The sequence below is a fragment of the Neospora caninum genome, chromosome III, assembly GCF_000208865.1.
Source record: "Neospora caninum Liverpool complete genome, chromosome III".
Lineage (NCBI taxonomy): Eukaryota > Apicomplexa > Conoidasida > Eucoccidiorida > Sarcocystidae > Neospora > Neospora caninum.
This window is the reverse complement of record NC_018388.1, coordinates 1,423,405-1,444,523: the sequence shown is the minus strand read 5'-3', so window position 1 is coordinate 1,444,523 and position 21,119 is coordinate 1,423,405. Positions and strand designations below refer to the sequence as shown.

Genomic DNA, 21,119 nt, shown 5'->3' with positions numbered 1-21,119 from the left:
TTTTGACAACGACATGGGACGAGTCAATCTTGGGAATAGGTTTGCCACATGACGCGTAGAGAGCGGCCGTTCTTGAGGGGAGCCTGGACTGGCTAGGAAAATCCGGTCTGATTTTGCACGCTTGCCCAATTCGGTTGACCTCAGCTCCGTAGCTTCGGCAAAGACGCTCGGTGTAGGGTGTCGTCATTTCTACAAGGCGAGAAGACTGGTGATTTTGGGGTGGCAAGCACTTATATCCCACCTGAGAAGTCTCTCATTTGTTTCTCAACCCCACAAAACACAGAATCGGGATACGAAATGTGCCACGTGCGTCCATCGGGTTAACGGCCTCGGCGTCGCTTTTTCTTGTCGTCGCCGAGGAGCGACTGGATAGGGGCTAAAGTCCGGGCACGACGGGCTGCTTCCTTCGACTCGCCGGTTGTTAGGGGGCAGGGGAGTTGAAGTCGGTACTCACGCTGCGGAAACAGACACGGGGCAGACGAGACGCGGTTGAAATTAGAGTTTGACTTGGCGTCTCATCTGGCAGTGGTACTGGTAATCCATGCACTGTCTCACGACACTCACGCCAAAGCGCTCCGCCCGACAGATAAGATGGGACAAAGCGACACGGCGTCACAAATATCACAAACTTGCTTCACCGAATATTTCTCGCGCAGCAAGAGACCGACGCCGAGTACCATGCTCCGGACAATTGTTCAAGTCTGCGGATTTTTTGCGTGAGGATCGAAGCTGGATGCACTTTTAGTTCGCGTGCGCAACTGTACAACGTAAACCTACCGGTTTCGAGGTATTTCCTGTGTGTTTCAAGCCAATAAGAGAGGCGCATGCTTCAAAGCTGCAGAAACAAATAAAGGAATACACATGAGCTTTAGATGTGTGCGACTAACGAGTGTCAGCCTGTTTTTTTTCTTTGTTATGAAATGTGGTTGAATCATGCTCCACCTCCAGTTTCCCTCTTGTGGATTGGGTCACTTCTCCAGACAATAAGGTATGGATCTGCACACTGTGGGGCCGCCAACCGACGTGATTCATTCCGAAACATCCACGAACCGAATGACGGATCCGACATGATGCACCTATCAAAATAAGAGCACGATACTCGACGAGAGCTGGCACCCGAGTTTGGCGTCCGCGTCATTTCGCTTGGCGAAAAGCGGTCAGCGCATGGTGACAATATCACACTACATAGATAGCAATGTGTGCACAAAAGCATGCTGCACACGCTTCGCTCACAAATGCAGAACTCACTTTGAAACGTAACGACCTTTCCATTCGTGCACCAACAAGCTTTCGAAGTCGAACTTCCAGTCATTCGACGTGGCCACGCAGATCCACAGGATTGTTGCCAAAAGCCTGCAACCAGCAACGAGGATCGGACACCCAGCACCCACAAAAAGAAAATAGCGGCAGAATGAACGAAAGCAGTTCCGATTCTTACAGGACGCGAGGTCTGCTCCTTACTCTTGCTACACTATCGACAATCAGTCGAGCTGTGGAGTAGCGCGAGAAAAATTAGTATCTGCTTTGCCCTCCGTTTCAAAATAAGTGGCTATTCACATTACAGGGAAAGGAAAGCAACGCAACACTGTGGAATGTTGACAAGCAATGACCGACTCCAAAAACAGAGCGAATGCACGAAATGATGGCAAACTACGAAGGCCCACGTGGATTGCTCGTTAATAACGTACTTGGTTTTCTTGGCTCTCGTAAGAATGAGTTGCTCCTGTTCGTCTGGCTGGAGAAATGTTCGGGAAATCCACTGAATGACTGGAAGAGGCGGGACGTCGGAAGAAGTGCTTGCAGTGTCGCCAGATTCACGACCGAGATGGACGCGAAATATGTTGCTAAGCTGCAAAGAAGTGGGCGCAGCCAATAAGCGATGACATACGACAACCATAAATCCGCGTACGATGATCTATCCCTCTTTCCGCACGCTAAAGGATATTGCCCCTTCACACTGCCTACCGAATCTTCACTTAACTTGTGCTTACCCCGGCATGACCCGAGAATGTCTTATTCTGACGAGAGTATAACACTACAAGACATCGTAGAACTTTAGTGAGCCGAGCAAAATCGTCGACAGAGAATGAAGACAGAAGCGGGCCTCCTCCTTTAGCTTGCTCCTGGCGGACGCGGCGCTCGTGGGCAACGTAGCAAGCAAAGTCCACGGCGAAAGTGCCCCAGCTGCATTTCAAAAAATCCACAGGCAACTGCGTGAAAAAAACTTCGCGACGCAACACGGACATACAAGGAACGGGGAAAATACACCTCAAAATCACTCTTTCTCACTAAGTGGAAAAACGCCGATATGCTTGTTGGATACCACTTCGCTCAGGAGACGACGTCGTCTCACTTTCATGGCCAGATGTGCCCAACAGGAGGCAAAAGCCGGTTCCCCCGCACATTCCCCCTGTCCACCTCTGTCCAACCGACGGTTAAACTCCATCACAGTAATCATCTGCTTGAACACTGCACGCACTCCACCAGAGTCCTACAGAACAGCAAACACGTCTGAAGTATACCTTTCCTTCATCGCTACGAGGTCGACTTGACTGGCGCGACTGCCACCTTTTACGAGGGTGGCAAACGGCGAGGCAGAGAAGGAGTTGTAGGCGCCTTCCTCGCTCTGGACCAGGTTAACGGGGAAAATGTTTCCAACGTCGAAGAGTTCCTCACGACTGACGGCTGACGCGTTGAAAGGAGGAAGCATCTCCTGCAAGCGATCCTCAAGGGTTGCTCCCGCGTCCTGCGTCTCGAAATCTCCCTTCAAGGCCGCACTGCGGCTGCGGTGCAGAAGCGCAAGTCATGCATACACACAATCAAGTCTGACATTACACTGATCAAAGGGGTCCCCAACAAGACAGTGAGACAGAGGCTAGCTTAGCTCTCACTCCCCGCCCTCCCGTTTCCCACAGTACAATGTTCGCTCATTCGAAAGACCCGAAGAGTGTGCAGACTTGTGCGTCTTGTCTACTAGCATTGAAAACTACAGAAGAGACATGGAGAAACTGACACAGTCGTGGCGCATCAGGGGGTGAACGCGAAGATCCTGAACGCTGCGGAAAGCAATCGCTCGCCGTTTCTATCTGGCCATACGTTCCACCCTTACAGCAGAAGCCTCAGCCTGCTAGCAAACAAGAAATCCGCGAGGGACAGGCAGTCGAGTCGCTCGACCCGAAGGGGCCGGGTGCTACGTCGTGCCGTCTGTGCCGAATTCTCACCACAAAGAGTTGACCGGAGTCGGTTCGTCGTGTACAGGTGGCTCTTGGGCAAAGATCTGATTGACCCCGGACTCTTACCTTCCCACTTCAGCCGTGAAGGCATTATACTGACTTCGGAGAACGTCTGCGGAAAAGCCTCCAGCGACACTCGCAGAAGCAGCAGAACCCCCCTTCTGCAGCACACAGAGCCAAAGGACGACGCAAGGCAACACATTATTCCCTCTGAACTGACGGAACCTGCGGCGGTGTGTCACCGCGGACGTCGAAGTATGAGTGTATGATGCAGCCCGCAGAACTCTCGCTCGCCTCCTAAAAAAGCGATCCATCTGCACGTTGAAGAGCTGTACGCTGACCATGAAAAAAACCATAACAATTCAAACACGTATAAACGACGAAGACATCACGACTTTAGATAGGTTGGTACAGAATATCAAACCTAACACTGAATAACTGAGTGAAATAACATAGGGTTGAACTGTTTAAAGGCCACCGCACTACCAGCGAGAACTCGTCCTGGCCATGCTGCTGCTCGACAGAACAGCCCCAACTTTTCATGTGCCGAAAAGTGTGGGCTCAGCCCCAGGGGTCGGCTGGTGCTGAAAAGCGGGAACAGGAAAGTAAATGACAGGTACTGGGATAGCCACAATACCCGCATCTGTTTGACGACGAATCGTTTGCACTGTTTTCGAGAGACTTACAGTTCCAGTATTCTCCACCTGGCGCATGCGTCGCGTGAATGCTTGCTCCTCCCTCTTTTGCAAGGCGTAGACACAGCGGGCTGTCAGGTAAACCTTGCTGGAAGGGGAGCAAAAGTAGAATGGAAACCGAGGCACACAGATTTCAAAACGAATCTCAGTCAAGCAAGCTCCCCTATAACCCTGAAACCCCCCTCCCCGGGTCGTTGTTTGCTCTACATCCAAATCTGTCTAACCCTTATGAAGACAGCGACAGCGACTTCAATAGCCTTTACGCCCTGCTGATATCATTGGCGGAGTGCGGATCCTTTCCGAGACGTGGTGCGAGGAAATGGGCAGAGCACGGGGGCAACGCCAGACTGAAGAACTTACACGAAGAGGGGGAAAATGCGCTGGATATATCGAAGGAGGAGTTCTGGGAGAAAGGTTCTCGTGACCCTGCAGTACGAACACCGGCACAGCCGCTCACACGAAAGAAGCATAACGGGGAACCATGAAAAAGCTGCTAACGTTGAGTGCTACTTGCCGGGTCAGACTGCCCAGAAGAGAGGCGCGGGTGGTGCGCCTGACAGTAGACATCGACACCATCTCGTCTTCCTCTCTCCGCTCTTGTCTGTTCCCAGTTTCCTCCCCGCTCCTGTCCCCGGTTTGCCTTACATGTCTCGGGTTCTTCGATCCGCAGCGGCGACAGCTGCGCCTGCAATTATCGCAGCGTCTTCAGCGGCCTCGTCGATTCTCACAAGGATTTCAGATGGAAGCTGCATGTGCGCAGCGGCTGAGTTGACAGCTGGAGTGTCTCTCTGGAAAGTACCCAGAGACTTCTCTTCGCGTGCCCGACGTGCGTTTGGATCAGCAGGTAACCACCGGCGGCGAATTGCCGCAATCAGCTGTCGGGCTGAATTGTGTTTCGAGGAACTGTGGACGCTTCCGGAGTGCATCTCGTTTGACGCCGTCGATGAGTTTTCCAAGAGATTCGAAAGCCACGCTCCGTTTACAGCGAGGAAATCTTGGAGAAGGTGCTGTTCTGTGAGTGGAGCACTCGCCGAGGCAAAGGCAGCGTCACGCCAGTAGCCACCCAGCAAAAGACAGAGACGTGCCTGAGAAAAAAGACAGCATCGATTCGGACCGGACGAAGAGAAACAAAATGAAAAAAAGTCCGCAAGAGACAGGCGGCAGCAACGAAGGCGCATCGCTGGCTTTCGTCACACGCGTCGTTCTAGGAGACGGAGTGTCCCACGGGCTTCTTACGAGTGACCAACCCAGAGCGCTACTGCCAAGAGGTTATCTCTGACATTTGCTCATCGTCTTCCCACGCCTCACCTTATTCACGTGTTTGAGCTGGGTCTGCCAGATCATTGCATTCATCAGGAGCAGATTCCGTGCGTTTCTTCTTTTACTCAGGAGACTCTGCAAGAAAGTCCCTCTGGACCGTCGCCGAAGATCCGCAAACAACCGCGACAGCTGACAACAAACGGAGCACAGTGCGCCCACAGAAAGCAGCATACACAGCGTGCAGCAGTAACGGCGGTGAATGCGCAGAGTGCGTTGGAGCGATGAGGCCTTCACACACATGCGACCTCCCACCTGACCGCAGCTCGTGGAAAATTGCGCACTCGACTTTGTTGTTTCTGGCTTAAGAAAAAATACTTCGAAGAGAATACGCGTTGGGTAGTCGCAACTGTCTGCGGTTGCAGTTGTGGCCGTGCTACGCGTACACACAGCGTTACGCAAAGATGCATATGTCGATCGAAGACACGTTGGCATGCATCGCCGCGCGAGAGGGACACACTGGAAACTTACGAACTGTTCCTGTCTCTGTCGAGGCGTTTCTGTTAAGAAGAACACGAGGCGGCCAGCAGGAATCACACGAAGTTCGCGGCTCTCTTCGTCGACTACCACGTAGAATTCTCGCCTGAAACAGGTCCCCAAGACAGACGCGTCACGTGAAACAGCTCCTCCCCGCGTGTCGCGCGCCAGATGCAATCTTTCAATGTCATAGTAGGGTTACGAATCAGACGTAAGCGGCCCAGGAAAACGCGCACTTGTTGGCATGGAGGGCTAACGTCACTTGAGGCCGCACAACGCAAAAGACTCCGCTGCTAACGTGCATCGCTTTCCAGTCAGCACTCCACCGTCGTTTCATGGGGGGCAAACGCAGCCCGAAACGCATGCTGGAGGTGTGTATCCCGAGACGCAACTTACCTCCCAATCAGTTTGTCTTCCATTCCATGCAGAACCTGCTGATACAGCTTTGTCTTCCCCAATCGCGTGTGGACCTCAGATTCATCCACGCAGAGCAACTGAACTTCTCTCGTCTCCAAGCTCGTCTTCCCTCTCGCCTGAGCTCCGCGGTCGCCGCCCCAAAGTCCCTTTGCCACCAAACCAAAGGGAAAAGCTGAAGTTTGTTTCTTCTCGTCAGTTTGCTTCGAGCCTTTAGTCAAACCACCGCCGTGCTCTGACGTATTCAGGGACAGCTTCGGCTTGTGCAGATCCCAGCTGGATTCCACGGAGCGGACTCGAGGCTTCCTTCTCAGGCGACAAAGTTTCTTCGGCTCTGAGATGAGGTTGAAGACTGACGACCCGATTGACCCGCCTGAAGAGATATCTGCCCCATTCCACATAGGCCTCGGGCGCAAATCCTCTAATTCGCGCATAGCTGAAGCCTGCTCAGAAGATATTAGAGACTCGGGCACAAAGCCTGATGCCTCAGATCCACCTAGCGGCCGCTTTCGAGGACGCGTTCCACGCTTCCGGCGGCTGGCGGAAGCAAGAGCTGATGCACCGGCTGCCGCCGCATTCGCGAGTTGGGTGTACCGGGACAGAGAGATTCCAGGACCCAAACGCCCGAGAAATTCGTTCAGCACGTGGCCCTGCCAACCCTCATCCATAGGTTCATCGCGCGGACATGTCAGCAGGCCAGCCGAAGATCCCGTAGCACTAGCAAACGTTCGAGACACCACAGACGCCTTCACGCCGGCTTTCCGACTTTGCCGCTTACGCCAGGAACGGAACCGGCGTCTGAGCAGAAACGACAACAAACCAGATTGCCACCAATCCTACCAAGCGTCAACAAGATCCCTATCATAACGCACTTGCGTCACCGCAGTGCTCTTGGGGAATAGCAGCCCCTCAAGGCTACGTCTATACACCGCATACGCCTCAACAAAGTGCAGAAAAGGCGCCGCCCCGGAGCTCCCCCTCGCCACCAAGAGTCCTTCTGGAGTCGTTGGATTGCGGAAAAAACAAACCATAAACTATTCTTACCACACAAAGACAATCGGCCCTTAGCAACCGTCAGCACAAGCACAAACTCGGAGTTACGTTCTCACAGAAAGACCCGTGAAAACTCACCTGTAGCTTGCCTCATCGCTGACAAAAGCCCGAACCGATTCATCGCTGCTGCTCAACTCCATGACCCAAGGAGAAGCGTCGCCACCTGTGATACCGCCCTCCAGAGAGCCTCCTCCGAGCGTCTCTGTCGTTCGGTATCCTGCTTGCGCGTCTCCCTCTGGGACGCTGTCCCGGCTTTGAGGCTTCCGACTGTCCTTCCGCTTTTTTCCATCCTCATCATCCTGCTCATTTTCTCCCCGTACACTCGTGCCAGTCTCAGCTGTGCAATCGGGAGAAGGCAGGTACGTCAGGCGACGCTTCGAAGGCATGTAAGACCAAGACGTATTTAGGTGCGTGAATCCCCCGCCAAGATACGCGAACCCTTTCTCCAGATCGGCCTCTCCAGCGTGTTCTGTCCCTCGCTTTCCCGAACCCCATCGGCGCGACGAGGAACCTTCGAACGCTGCGCCCTCCTCGCTCCTGTGCGACCGCTCTCGGTTCGTTGCAACGCCTACCCGAAATCCCGGTTGCCGCTTTCGAGCGAGGGCTACCTCCCGGCGGTGGTTTGCCTCGCCCTCTGTCTCTGTGCTGTCTGCGTCTGTGTGCATGTGCAGGCCGTCGCCGTCGCCTGGAAAGGCAGGACACGAACGGGAAAGAGAGGTAAGGAAGTACGCACACACGAGACCGCAAAACTAGCCGTAGACGGAGTGGGGAGCAAGCCGAGGCTGAGGACACTCTGTCTGACGAAAAAAATGTAACTACGTCGGAACACAGCCCGTGTGGTCTACTGGATCTCCTGGACAAGCACGACACAGACAAGTGCAGATGTGTTTGCTGGGAAACGTGGAGCCGCGTCATGTCGTGAAGAGAAGACATGAGGAAGGACGGCGCGGATGTGCCCCGACGATCGACCTTCTGGAGGCTGATGGAGACACGCATCAGTCTGCGCTTGCATTTATAGTTATCTACCAAGCACCGGCCATCCGAGAGGAGTTTCGTTGTCACTGCCCCAGGGTTATCCCACGGCGACTTGGAGACACCCAAAAGGTGGGGATGAGCCATCACGCTACGCTGGGAAAGCGGTGAAGCACTTTCCGGTGACAAGTCCTGCGCCCAAATCGATCTCTTCGTTTGTACCTCCAGAGAGAAGCGACGCGCTGTATGCTCCGAGAGAGAGACCACTCCTTTCGTCTCCTCGCTTTTCCTCTCCTTTCCCTCCAAGCGTGACATCGGACTCCGCGAAGCTCGGGAGGACATAATGCAGACCGTTCTTTTCCTGCCGTTGGAGCATTCGGTGTCGTTTCTGCTCGATAGCCTCCCGAGCTGCTTTCCTTTCATGACTCCGAGGCGACACATCTGCAGCAAGTCGCAGAGGTTGGAACGGACCCAGCTGTCGGAGCCAGAGGAGAATCTCCTGTGTCAGCGATGACTGCCCACTGAATGCTCCGCCCCAAACGGTGGAGTACATGGCGCCCAAATGTCCTGGAGGCACAGAGACACACACACCGAAGACCAGCTTGGAGAAAACGTCCGCGACAGAAACGTCGAGCCTCTGTAAACGACACGAACGACGCGAACTCGGTAGGCAGGAACGACGGACGGAGAGGAGGGTCACCAAAGGACCTCACGAAGCCCTTAGCTGCCGTGGGCCTTGGCACCGGCAGATGTCCCTCGACGCCGCACCAAACCGAACCAGGAAGAGATCTCTAGCCACAGACAGAGAGTCATCTAGCGCTGCGCGAACACCGACTTCAGACGTTCCTTTCCCTTGACTCGCCTCCCCACAGCCGGGCAGAAGAACGCTGTCGTTTGTTCTGCAGTCCTTCGCGGCCCAAAAGTGGTTCCCACATAGAGCCCCTCAGAGTCTCTCCCTGTCACCGCACCAGCAAAGAGAACGGCAGACAGCGAAAGACCTACCAACGTAGAGCTTCTTCGTTTGCCCCTTCATCCCGGCGTGAGGACCATCTTCTTCGCCAGTCGCCGCTTCGTCGGTACCGGAGGCGCCCATCCACATGACCGCGAACTTGTCTAGCCGCAACTCCTCCAGAGCTGCGGCAAGACTGAGTCTAAAGGATCGCGGAGCTGCGCACGGGACCTGCATGCGCGGCCAGCGACTAAGGAGAAGCAGGAGCCGGACGAACCCTGTTTGAACCGGCTGCAGCAGAAGGCCCGACGTGCCTTCCAGTTCCATCTGTTGGAGGTGCTGGAACTGCAGTAGCCAGCACGCACAATCGACGCAGCGCAGCGCGTCCCCGCCGTGTTGCGCGAAGCAGGGTGGCGGTTGGAGCAGTTGTCGCAGGTTCTTCCTCAGGTCCTTGCCGTGCTTCTCCGCGCCTTCGCGTCCCGCCTGTGTCTGCAGAAGATACCTCTGGCACTTCTCAAGCCGCGAAATCATCTGACGCCTCTCGTCGTTGTCGATGAGAGCCTGGGACGCAGTATACGCGTCGGTACTCAAAGTGCAGGCTCTGCTCGGGGGTAGAAACTGGGCAAGAACCGTCTCGATCGAGGCCGTCGAAGTGTCGCCTCCCAACAGACGTCGAGACGCAGCTCGCCACTCCTGCAACTCTCGCCGCGGGGCCCTTTTCCCCTTTTCAACTTCCTCAACTCGGCGGATTTCTTCGGCCGCGTGCGCAACGTCTCGCTCTAACTCCTGGCTGGTAGAATCTCCGCTTGACACCCCCAAGGCGTCGAAACTCTTCCTCCGCCTTTCTCCGCCGGCCGGCGCAGCTGCCGCTCGCGCTGCCTCCTCACCTACCCCCGAGGCGACAGAGTAGATCCCGTCTTTGGCCCAGAGGCTGAGGATGGCCTGAAGGTTCTTCAGGTTCCCATCGTCTTCTCGCCACTGCAGCAGCAGGTGTTCAGCTTGCATGCGTCGACGCTGGATCCTTCGAAGAGAGCGCAGAGCATGGCGCAGCGGAAGGACGGAGGCGTCCAGGCGCGTCTGCTCTTTCGAGAGGAGTCTGACGGCGTCAGCTGCATCCGCGGAACCCGACGGCTCGTCATCGCTGGAAGTGTAAATTTCAGTGTCGTCAGTGTCGACGGAAGTAAAGAGTCTCCCGCCTTTCTGAAACAGACGTCCCTTGTGGAGCTGAGCAAGCACACGCGCTGTTGAGCTTCGATTCTTCCCTCCCTCTCTTCCCGGTTCCCGGTCGTCCTCTGTGTCGTCGCCTTCAAGCTCGGCAAGGTCCTCCTGCAACGCCCGCAGACACCTAGATAACAGGTGCCGTTCGGCAAGCTCTCGAGCATTGCCGTCCTCGCCCTTTGCAACCCCGCCTGATCCCGCCTCTTGCCCGGCCTTCTCCGCCGACAAGGAGAGAATCTGGTCAGATAAGGACGCGGCGCCAGCCCCCGCGCCCTCAAGCGCAAACCGCTGGAGCGCATGCAGCGCTGGCCCCCACTCTGAGGCAAGCATGCGAGAGCCCTGGGCGTTCTGCGCCTGATGCTCGACGAACTGGTGACTCTGCAGGTCTTGACCAAAGTCTAGAGCTGCAGATGCAAACCTCGCATGAGGTGGAAGAAGTCCCGCCACAAGTTCTTCATATTCGACTGCAACTGAGGAATCGGGTCGGCTCTCGCCGGAGGCCTCAGGCTCCGTCTCCTGCTTCGTCCGCGGCCGCGTGGCCGACTCTGCGCGAGAACCCTTGCGGCCTTTCTGGCCAACAGCCAGCGCCGACATTCTGAAAGGTGATGAAGCGGCAGGAATCAAGCTCGAAGGAAGCAAGATTGCGGGGAAGACTGTGACGTGCAGACGCGAAATCACGGTGAGGCGCGCACGAAACGGCAAAAATACGAGAACCGCGACACAGAATCTCGACAGAAAAGAAACATGGTGCAGGTGAGTCTAGCCTTGTGCAGAAACGCAAGCGAAAAACGTCCGTCAAGCGATCAGGGAAAGAGGACGATGGGAGAAACGACACGGAAACGACGGGATCTCGCTGCTGGCAAGAGACCTGGGCTGTATGTACACGCGGCTGAGGATGAGAATGGGGGTCAACTGGGGCACCCGCCACAAAAAGCGGTGAACGCGACGGCAACGAACCGAGGACCGTTTTCATCAGCGAGTTGGTCCCTCTCACTTTCCAGACAACAATTGTTCACGCGGGTTTCAACTTTCCCATGTCAAGTACCGCTGGTCGCATTTCTATACGTTTCGATGCATGCGACGGGGCCAAAAATCTTTTTCTGCCTCTAAAAGTACCATCTGCCTGTTGGTGATAAAGTGGGAAAACGCGTTTCCCTTTTTAAAAAAACGGGAACACGAGACAGTCTTACAGAACCATAGAAACGCGCACTCCATTTGGATTTGGAAATTCCGTGAGGTCCGATTGTGGGGCCGCCAGAAGAGTCTCGGAGCCCCGAAGACCTGAGAACAACCTCGGTGGATCCTCACTGCCAGAGAGTAAAACAGGAAAAACACATCGCCCCAGCGGATAAGAAAACCTTTAGCTTGATACGACACAACGAGAGCAACGGCTGACGAACTGGTAAGAAAAGACACCGCGACGGAAAAGAACGGTGGTCAACTGGTCGCACGCGCGGAAATGACGCCGCATGTGCGTTATCGATGCATGCAGCACATAATCAGCTCCAAGGTGAGACAAACATGAGAAACTCATAAATCCGTCAAACGATGGCACTTCTTGTTGACCTTTCGGTCCGATGCAATTGGGGCGTTTCCCAGAAGTGAAAGCTGTACGTATTTCCAGTAATGAAAGGACGCGGGCACGGCACAGCACGAGCTGCAGTTCGTGTCTGGTTCGCTCCTGCTGATCCATCGGTCTCGGAACGTGCTAAGGAAGTTGCGCTTGCTCTTCATTCTGCTTTCACAGAATAGGCAGCATATGACACGATGCAGAGAAAGAACGTGCACACTCATCGGCTCAGAGAAAACGAATCCAGCGCAGTGGGTCGTGGGAGTTCACGCCCCAACAGAAAGTTGCTGGTATGGCATGTGAAGCGCGCAGTGAGGTGTGGCGAAGTCATGGCGGACCTGAGCATAAGCATTTTGATCACCGTACCTAGACGCGATAGGATTCAAACGACTGACGCTCCTGTCCTTTGAACGCGAACCCACGTATCTGCTTCGTCTCTGGCACCGGTAGTTCCATCAGAGCCGTTGTGCTGGTCCTGAATGTAGGACTGGCGGAACTCGACAAACGAGTGCTACCGTCTTGTTCGAAATGTATTAGTACTGATTAACTGTAAACAACCAAGCAAATCATATGCTGCAACTCCCCTCTGTTGAGGTTCTTTCAACGGATCTAGCATTGAACTTCTGCTCACGGTCTTTCCGATAAGGGGGTCGATAATGCCATCGAACAGGGATGTTTCAAAGATGTCTTACGCAATATATTATTCGTCATTCACTGTTGTGACTACGATACTGTTCACCTGAGCGGCTTTTATAGGCGCCTCAGAGATACGACTCACGCAAAACATTTGCTACACAGCGTGGAAGAGAAAGAGTTCTGCGCATGCCGCATCCCTTCCCACAGACCGCCCAACTGCTTATTTGACTGTGGTTTGCTGCTTGTTCTGACAAAAAATGCGGCCCATCTTATTTGTTTGAAGGAGTGCTTCGAATTCATCGACGGAAAACGCCCTCCCGGGTCCTCTCCGCCTCTGGCCTCCCTTCGCGTTGTCGAGGCGCCCGGAGGAACAGAATGGCCTTCTTCGGAGGGGAAACCTGAGTCTGGAAAACTTGAAAGCAGACCGGTTCTGGAGAGTTCAAGTTCGTCCTTTAAAACTAAAGCGTCTAATCTATGAGAACGCACTGTCACAGACCTGCTGGATCTTTGCTTCGCATCCACAGTGCCTGTGAGTTTTGCTTTTAAAATCGATTCGCGGTTGAGTCACTTTCCGCTGGAGAGCCTCAGCCTCTTCCCGCATGATCGGGTGCACTTCAACAGCGATGCGGCTGGCTTCGTTCTCCTGCATTGCTCGGTTCAGTGCTGCAACGTTGACTTCGTCGGCGGACCCTCACTGATGCCGCCGTCATAGCACCGACGATCCGCATCTCGGTGTTTTTGTTCTGCCTCAGATGCTGGTTCCTCCTTGCTGTGCAGCGCCCATACTGTTGGAGGTTTTTCTGGGAGATTCTATCCAGCGACAACAGAAAAGTTTTCTTTTCTTCTCTGCGAACCAGTCCGGCTTTCCAATCAGGTTGCGTAGGAAAGCCTGGCTGCGGAAGAGTCAGCCGGTGCTACCTATCCGTTTCGCTGTGGCGTCGACTCGTGTGCTGTCAAAAAAAGAGCAATCATGGATCAACAGAACTGGCAGCGGCGACAAACACAAAGTGTCTAATTGTTAAAGAACTCGCGCGCCTTTTCTAGAGAGGCGAGTTCCGACCTCAAGACTGAACGGCAAAGCGAGTATCGTGAACCTGCCATGGGGCCATTCTCGCTTTAGTGCACGTCTAGCCACCCTGGCACAAAATTGCGGCCCCCAAGGTAAGTTTTAAGCAGCTCCTTGCTAATGCGGCTTCCCGACTCCTCCGGTTCTGTCCTGTCCTCTAGGGTGTACGTGGACCTCGACGCCCCCCGAAGGATCCCTTTCAACCCTTCCCATTCAGGATATTCTGACTGACGCATCAGAATGCCTCGTAGACTGGGATAGCTCTTCTTCAAGGGCGCAGGAGGCAACCAGCTTTCGTGCTGCTGCCTTAATGGGCACGAGACGGCATGCGGAGGAACCAACTGCGTTCTCGAACGCTGCACATATCCCTCCCAGGGCGAACTGGCTGAGCAGACGTAGGGCTCTTTACTTGAACCAGCCGAAGGGCTGCCGAGACCTTTCGCACGCTCAGACATCGTGCCTGCGGAACTATACTCGTTGCCCAGAGGACTGTGTAGTTGGGACTTCGAGCGGAGCGCTCCGCGGGCCACCGATGGCTTTGTGAGGCAGCTGGTGAGGATCCGCGACTGACCAGTCGCTGGCCTTCCCGGGTCAAGTATAGAGGACTGCAAGGTCTCATGGCTCTGCTTTGCCCGCACTATCTTCCCTTCATAAGCTTCTGTTGAACACGCTTGTGGTGAACGAGTCGGACTAGCGAACCGAACGCATTTTCGAGGTTGCTTGTCGTTCCCCTTCAGAGCTATAGGGCTTCTGACTGAGTGTCCAAGAGTTGGGACATAGCCAGCGGCACGTGGGTTTCTCGTGGCTTTCATCGACTCTTGTACTGTGTGTTGCGAATCCCTTGAAACCCGCGTAAATGCCCCCACCGAACTCCGTCTCCCTAGCTTCCGCTGGTCACTGTAGCATCGTCGACGAACCCCACTAGCCTGGCTGACTGCAGACGCTTCGCCCCAGGGTGATTCGCTGTTTTGTTCGATTCCTCCGCGATCGTCTTCTGCATCGCTCGTGTCATCATTCTGACGAGTCATGAATTCGACGTGCTCCTGAAGGAGCTGTAGTTCCCGCTTCATATCGGGGACTCTGTAGCCATTGTAGAGGCGCTGCCACCACGGTACATTCGAGAGGAAACATCGTGCACTGCGACGCTGATTGATCTGCGGCCGAAAAGTGCAGTGCCTCAGTTCCTCTTCTTCACTGGAGAGAGGAACACCGGTCGATCCGCCTTCTCTCGGTTTCGCATCGTAGAGTTGTCTCTGCACAGCGATGCGGAGTGCCTCGGCCGCGTCGGGCTGTAAGGCCTCTGCCCTCACCAGTTCTCGGAACAGGGCGGCGGCGCGCCGTCGAAGTCGTGCTCGAGAGATCGGACTTTCACCGGCGTGTGCTGATCTCTGCATCGTCAAGGCACTCTGACCCGACCGCTTCCTGCTATATGGCGGTCCTGCGCTCTGTCGCCTGGGCTCTCCGTAGCTCTCAAGGGGTATCGTCTTTTCCGAGATTCCTGCAGAGTGCATGCTGTAGAAAGAGGTGGGATGGCGGTCTGAAGCGTCTTCCGAGGAAGTCGGGGAGCAATTCCATGGACGCAGCGAAGGTGAGTCATGGACTCGGCGACGAACACCAGAGTCCGGCAGCTTGCAACATGGCTGCCTGTCCAGGCTGAGTGCATGTAGTTCATCGCCCTTTTGAGTGCTGTCCGGCAGCAAACGAGCTCGATCGCTACCCAAACACGGGGAAGAAATACCTTTTTCCTCTTGCGGGCATCTGGGCCCTTCTGGCCGTTTCCACCCTGGATCACCACTGGAGACAGCCTCGGCAAACCCTTCCCCAGCCTCACAAGAGCACTTTGGTAACGAGAGACTCTTAACGTCCCTTGCTAGGCTTGGAGTAGCCAGGTCAAACTCATCACAGTATGGACGATATGCCGCGCTAGGGGTCCCGGCCGCATGTTCTGCGACTGCGCGTCGGCGCGTGCTTATGTCCGGTATCACGTTTCGGTACGGTTGACGTAAGAAGCGTTCCTGCCTCAAGCCCTCCCGGATAGAGCCGTGCCTTGCTTCGTGTTCGGGTGTATCAGTGGGAGTGTGTACAGCTCCAGTTCTTGCATCTCGGCCGGCAAAAGAAAGAGGTCCGTCGCGCAGATCCTCGTGCCACTCTCCGACGCTGTCCTTTCGCGTTAACTGCTCACAAACAGATCGAGCCTCTACATCTTCACGACTCATTTTTGAGGGCGAATCACAGCGGGTAGGCGGAGAGGCTGGCAGGCCTTCGTAGTCTGTTCTGCCAGGGTCCTGCCTGAGGCCCCCCGACGCGGGCAACTCCCCTGTCTGTCGTTGTGCCTGTCCTCGAGCTACGACTCTGCATGCAGGGTATCCCACCACTGAAGGTTCTCGGCGCTCCCCGCTCACCTTCCTAATCTCCGCTGTTTCCATTTCCTGCCCCGGCTCCAGGGGTTTTGATCCTGAAAGCGCTCTCCGAGTACGTCCCTCTTGCGAATATGGCATGAAGACTTTCGTGGAGACTTCGGATATCGGCATTTCATCCTCGACACGAGGCATGAACTTCTCGTCCGAGTGGGCGTTGTGTACACACTCGGTCCCCTCGCCGTTTTCTTCTGTTCCCATTAGGGTACTAGATGGACGCCCTATCCGCGCACTGACGGATCGTTCCTCGAAATGAAAAATATCATCGTCCCACCGGCTCCGTTTTGGTGTTTGCGCCGGGGGGATTTCGCCGTTGCTCTGCGGTCGCTTCTCAGGTTGCGAACAAAGACGCTTTTCCTGCCGCCCGCCTGCCATCCCCTGTCGTTCGCCCGCATCACGAAAAAGAGATGCCGCACCAGGTTTGATCCTGCGCGTCCGCTGGCGAGGGCCCTGCCGAGGGCTGAGTCTGAGGAGAGATTCAGAAGGCGCCCCATCGCCCTTGTCGTCACTGGCAGTGCTTGTTGTTGTGCCTTCACGCGTTGACTTTGAGACACTGCGGGGCGTACTCGAATGAGAACACGGCGAAACTCTCTGAGCAGGAAAACTGCAGTCTGCGCGCGTCTTTCTTGTCTCCGGCGGAACGCAACTGAGTCCGTTCATTGGCAAGGCAATGGATGGGTCAGAATCTCGCCGTGTCTGTTCATCGGCCTCCGCTTGCGGGGAGAAAAGAACCGTACTGGGCCACCCCGGGGAACAGGGTGCGCCAGGGGAAGCGGCAACATGCGAGACGTGTCCCGTGCCGGAGCGTAGAGAGGTTGTGTCGTGACAAGGAGGGCGACGAGAAGGTTGACAGATAACCCGCGCTCTGGGAGACCGAGATCGGAACTGAGGAGTCGCGGATGTGCAGGCTAGCGGCACCCAGAAAGAAACAGGACAAGGAAATCCATAGGCAGAGTCCGAACGCATGCCACTTGCATGTCGACGGCGGCGTAGGGACGCCATGGAGGTTGACGAGCAGAAGGCAGAGGCAGTAGACACCTGAAAGGGAGGACTTCCCTGCCACGCATCTTCAGGGAAAGGGTAGACCTCCGCTGGTGTAGAGAGATCAGGTTGTGCGGTTGGTGGAGGGACGAAGGGTACAGGTGGACAGGGTAGAGGTTGAGGAGGAAGAGTAGGGTGCAACAATTCATCTGAGGAAAGCGGGAGAGACTGCTCAGTCGTCGATCCTGGCAGCGGTGCTCTGGTGTCGATGTCATCCAAAGACAGCCGGCCGTCTCGTGCATCTTCCATCTGCGGAACAGGCGGCGTGAGAGGAGATGGCGACGGCGAGGAATCGGACGTCGGGGACTCAGGACCCGCCAGAACGTGAAACGGAGAGAGACAAGGGAGGGCCGGGCGGTAGGCAGACGCCAGCCTTCGATCCGCGGATGTCGAAGCCTGTTGGGTCTCTTCTCGACAGCACGCAGCCGTCTTCTGCACGGAGGAAGCCAAGGGTGACCCCGAAGAGACAGATGCCTGACCAGCAGAGGCGGCGATGTGTGTGGCGACGTCAGGCAAGGGAGGGGTCCTGGGTTCCGTTTCCCTTTGCTCAGCTAGGAGTCCCGGGCTTGCCCCAGGTGCGGCTGGTTGTTCATCGGCCTCCCCGGGTTCTCGGGTATCTTCTGCTGCGGTAGAAACGAAGGCGAGCAGCGTCTCCGCTTTCGCCTCGGAGTGTCGCTCCGCTACACTGGCCGCGACTGTCGTTCCTTGTTGACCAATTGGACAGGACCGAACGCCTGTCTTCGACATCTGGACACAACAGCTGGAGGCACTGCAAGGAACCCCAACAGTTATTTCTGCGTTCGGCCGCTCGTTGTGGCTCCAATCGAAGTGTCTCTCGGACCATTCCGCCGGGAGAAAGGTCGTGCTGGTGCAATATCGAAGCGTACGGCTTCTGGCCCTCCTGGAGCTTCTGTCTCCAGAGTGACTGTCAGCAGAACCTGTCGTCTGTTCTCTTTGAGACAGCTCTCGAGCACGGGGATGATTAGTCGAACCAGAGATGCGTTTCTGCTGGGAAACCGTTACGTTTCCCTGTAGCCCCGTTCCCCGCGGCGGGTCCACTTTCGTACCTTTCGCTGCTTGCCCGCACCTCCTTTCCCCTCCGGAACAAAGGATCAGCTTCCGATACGAGGCACTGCTGGCTTCGCGGCTGTTCCTTCGCGGCACGTCAGAGGGGGTCTGATCCACACTGGGCGTGGAAATGCACGAGTTGCCGAGTTTCTCAGCAGACAATAACAGCCTCAAAACTTTGCCCGAGGCATGCAGTAATGACTCTGTTTCTAGGATGGAGAGAGGAACCAAAGAACTCAGCAGCGCCGCCGAATCAGGGATGCCATTCCACGACCCTAAACCAGCTGAGCCCGACTCCGCTGGACCCAAAGAGGCAGAGTGTTTAGGGGCATCATCTCCTCCGAGCCTGTCATCTGCTGGAACCCCAACAGAGTCTCTCGGTTCAAGTGCTGCGAACCCCAGAAGCTCTGAGGATGGCCGGCAGCCCTCAGCATGGGATTCGGTGCTCTTGGCTGCCTTTTCGAGTCGACGTGCTGCGTCGGGTTCGCGCCGACGCCTGCAGGATCCACTAGTGACAATTGGAGGCAGAGCCTGTTTTCCTTTTGCCTCATCTGTCGCTGCTTCCATGGCCATCCTGGATACGGTACAGGCAGCTGTGTCGCCAGCGTCCGACCGATGGGGTCGCGCCTCTGTTGCTTTCTTTCTCGTGCGATGACACGCTTTGCTGTAGTGCGCACATCGTGAGGATACCTCGCGAAGAAGTGCATTCACGCTCTGCAACAACAGCAGATCTCTGTCTGCCGTCCTCTCAAAGAGAATGGGGACGGCAAGGGTGCCTGCCGGACCGTACTTTCCTGTTCGTTCCGCGTGCCGCGTTTGCCCATCTATCTCTGTCGGTCGTTCTTGCGAGTCCCCCGCGGCGATTCGCGCGTGTCCCCTAGAGCTGTGGCGACACGTGAACGGGCAGCGCTCGCTCGGGCCTTGCCTGTCTCCGCGTGACGTTTCAGGTGCGGATGACTCATCTCTGTTCCCGGTCTGGCACGCCAAGCCAATACCGCATCGTCCGTCTTCCCCTTGGATAGGCTGCAGAGGCTGCAAGGGACCATCCGGCAAACTCTGACGAATGCTGGACATGCTGAACCATAGGTGTGCGCGAAAAAAAAATACAGGGAAGTGCGCCAACAAAGACGAATCCGAAGCTTCCTACAAGGAAATCCCCAAGACACCAGTGAAGCAACAAAGCAAGATGCCTTGAGACGGACTGCGAATCTGCATCAGCAGCGGTAGCAGAGCCACCTGCTACGGAAAGCTCCTGCTGCACACACTAATCAAGTCTCAGCTGTGAGTGTAAGAAGAAAGCGCGTGAATACGCCGATCCCTTGGGGAAAGGGGTGCGAATCCCTGCATTCGGAGACAAGGCGCTCGTCATTCACAAAACCCGGGAACGCGAGAGGAACGAGACTGGCCAACGACAGGGCGCTGCGGCCGAGAAGGGCGGGCAAAAGTTTGCGTATGGACACATGAAACTAAAGGGAGTGCGCAGGGCTCCGAAAAAAAGCAGCGCCTTTCTGGTTGCAACGGCCTCGGCAGTCTCCTTTCAGCCGTGGAGCAGCATTGTAGCCAGTGCAGGGTTGGCGGTGCTAAAACAATGAACGGATGGAAGCGCGAAGCAGCGGTAGATCTCTCAGAGGAACGCAGCGCTTCGAAGATGCGCTCCGATATGAACAGGCGCCTCAACAGACAGGCACCGGCTGTCCCAGAACTCGCAAATGGTCACGCGTACGTCCTGAGTGGAGGAAAGAAGCTGTCGCCATAGCGACGAATCAAAGGCCAGCGCTATAAAAAAGCCGCCGAGCAGCTCTGAAGGAGGCAGCATGACAAGAGTACGCCGCATAAAAGCGCAACGGTTCAAATGTTCAGAGTCGTATGCAATGAAAGCGTGACGCCGAGATAAGCTGGAGAGTCGCGAGAAGCAGGAGAGTCGCGAGAAGAGTCTTGAGAACTCGGGAGGTTAGCTGTTCCCAACAGAGTCAACAGCAGCATGGACTGAAAACATGTTTCCAATGTTCACCACTTAACTCAGGTGGAATTTATTTACTCTTGCTTTGTATCTTTGACTTGGTGAGAAAAAGCAGTGGCAAACTCTGCTCCTGCGCCAGCGCTCTCGGGCGTAGAGAGACGTTTTGTCTTGGGGATTGGCCACACGCGAGAAGGCCGGGGCTATAAAGCCATGCAAATGAATCAGTATCCGCAAGTGCCGTGAAATTCACACTCATAATCGACAAAAAAGCCGGGTGTTTTTAGGAGGTTATTTGCGACCAGAAACGAAAAAAAGCTTACGGGGATCTCAGTTTCACCAAGCCTCGCGGCTAGTAGCTGTCTTGCGCACTGCTGCAGCCAATCGGAGTCGGCAATTCTCTGACTCTTGTTGCGAGCATGCCAGTATCCATCGACATGCTGCTTCCATTCCACACTTTCAAGATGTAGAGAACCCCCCCCCTCCAGCTAGGATTTGTTCCAATCAGACAATCAGAATGACCCTCTTCGAATTTTCCTGTTCAGTCTGCCTGGCAGCGAGGATTCGCGGGACAGGCAACAGCCTGTCTTTGAGAGCCCCGGCTAGCCCCCGCCTTTCTCTGAATTTCCAGTTCGTCGCAATTTAGAAGGCGGCTAGAGATTTTCTGTAGTTTCTGGAGTGTGGCACACAGTGATTCCCTGTGACTCGTGTTTCCTACCGCCTGGATGCAGATCCGTCAACGGAAGCATTTTCGCTGGGATGCTGTTGTGCGATTTCACGGTGACGACCTTCGCCTCTCACATCAGAGAACTTTCCAGGTTTCGCGCACGATCTCATGGAGTCCTGAGGTGTCATGAAACATATTTGGAAAGACAACCTCTCTCAGCGTCGTGCTGACGCGATTCACCTGTCGCTCTTCTGTGCACCCGTAACCACGCGACTGGTGAATTGTGGCCCACGAACCCCGAAAGAACATTTTCTCACATGCGCCTCTTTTCACTCTCTTACCAGCATGAATGCTGAATGTAGCGACGGC

General features: G+C 55.4%; 2 protein-coding genes across 2 annotated transcripts; both read right to left on the bottom strand.

Annotated features, from left to right (window-relative positions):
- Positions 1-320: 320 nt before the first annotated feature.
- NCLIV_008570 (conserved hypothetical protein) lies at positions 321-10,922 on the bottom strand (the record flags this gene model as incomplete). Its single annotated transcript, XM_003880373.1, has 15 exons — positions 321-455; positions 778-835; positions 1,249-1,353; positions 1,689-1,849; positions 1,992-2,184; positions 2,523-2,783; positions 3,300-3,394; positions 3,920-4,016; positions 4,574-5,013; positions 5,237-5,377; positions 5,717-5,828; positions 6,119-6,934; positions 7,268-7,874; positions 8,633-8,728; positions 9,164-10,922. 15 exons carry the CDS (start codon positions 10,920-10,922, stop codon positions 321-323), a joined length of 5,076 nt encoding a protein of 1,691 aa, XP_003880422.1.
- A 2,728-nt stretch (positions 10,923-13,650) lies between these two features.
- NCLIV_008560 (conserved hypothetical protein) lies at positions 13,651-19,200 on the bottom strand (the record flags this gene model as incomplete). Its single annotated transcript, XM_003880372.1, has 1 exon — positions 13,651-19,200. The coding sequence occupies one exon, from the start codon at positions 19,198-19,200 to the stop codon at positions 13,651-13,653; it is 5,550 nt and encodes a 1,849-aa protein (XP_003880421.1).
- Positions 19,201-21,119: the final 1,919 nt, after the last annotated feature.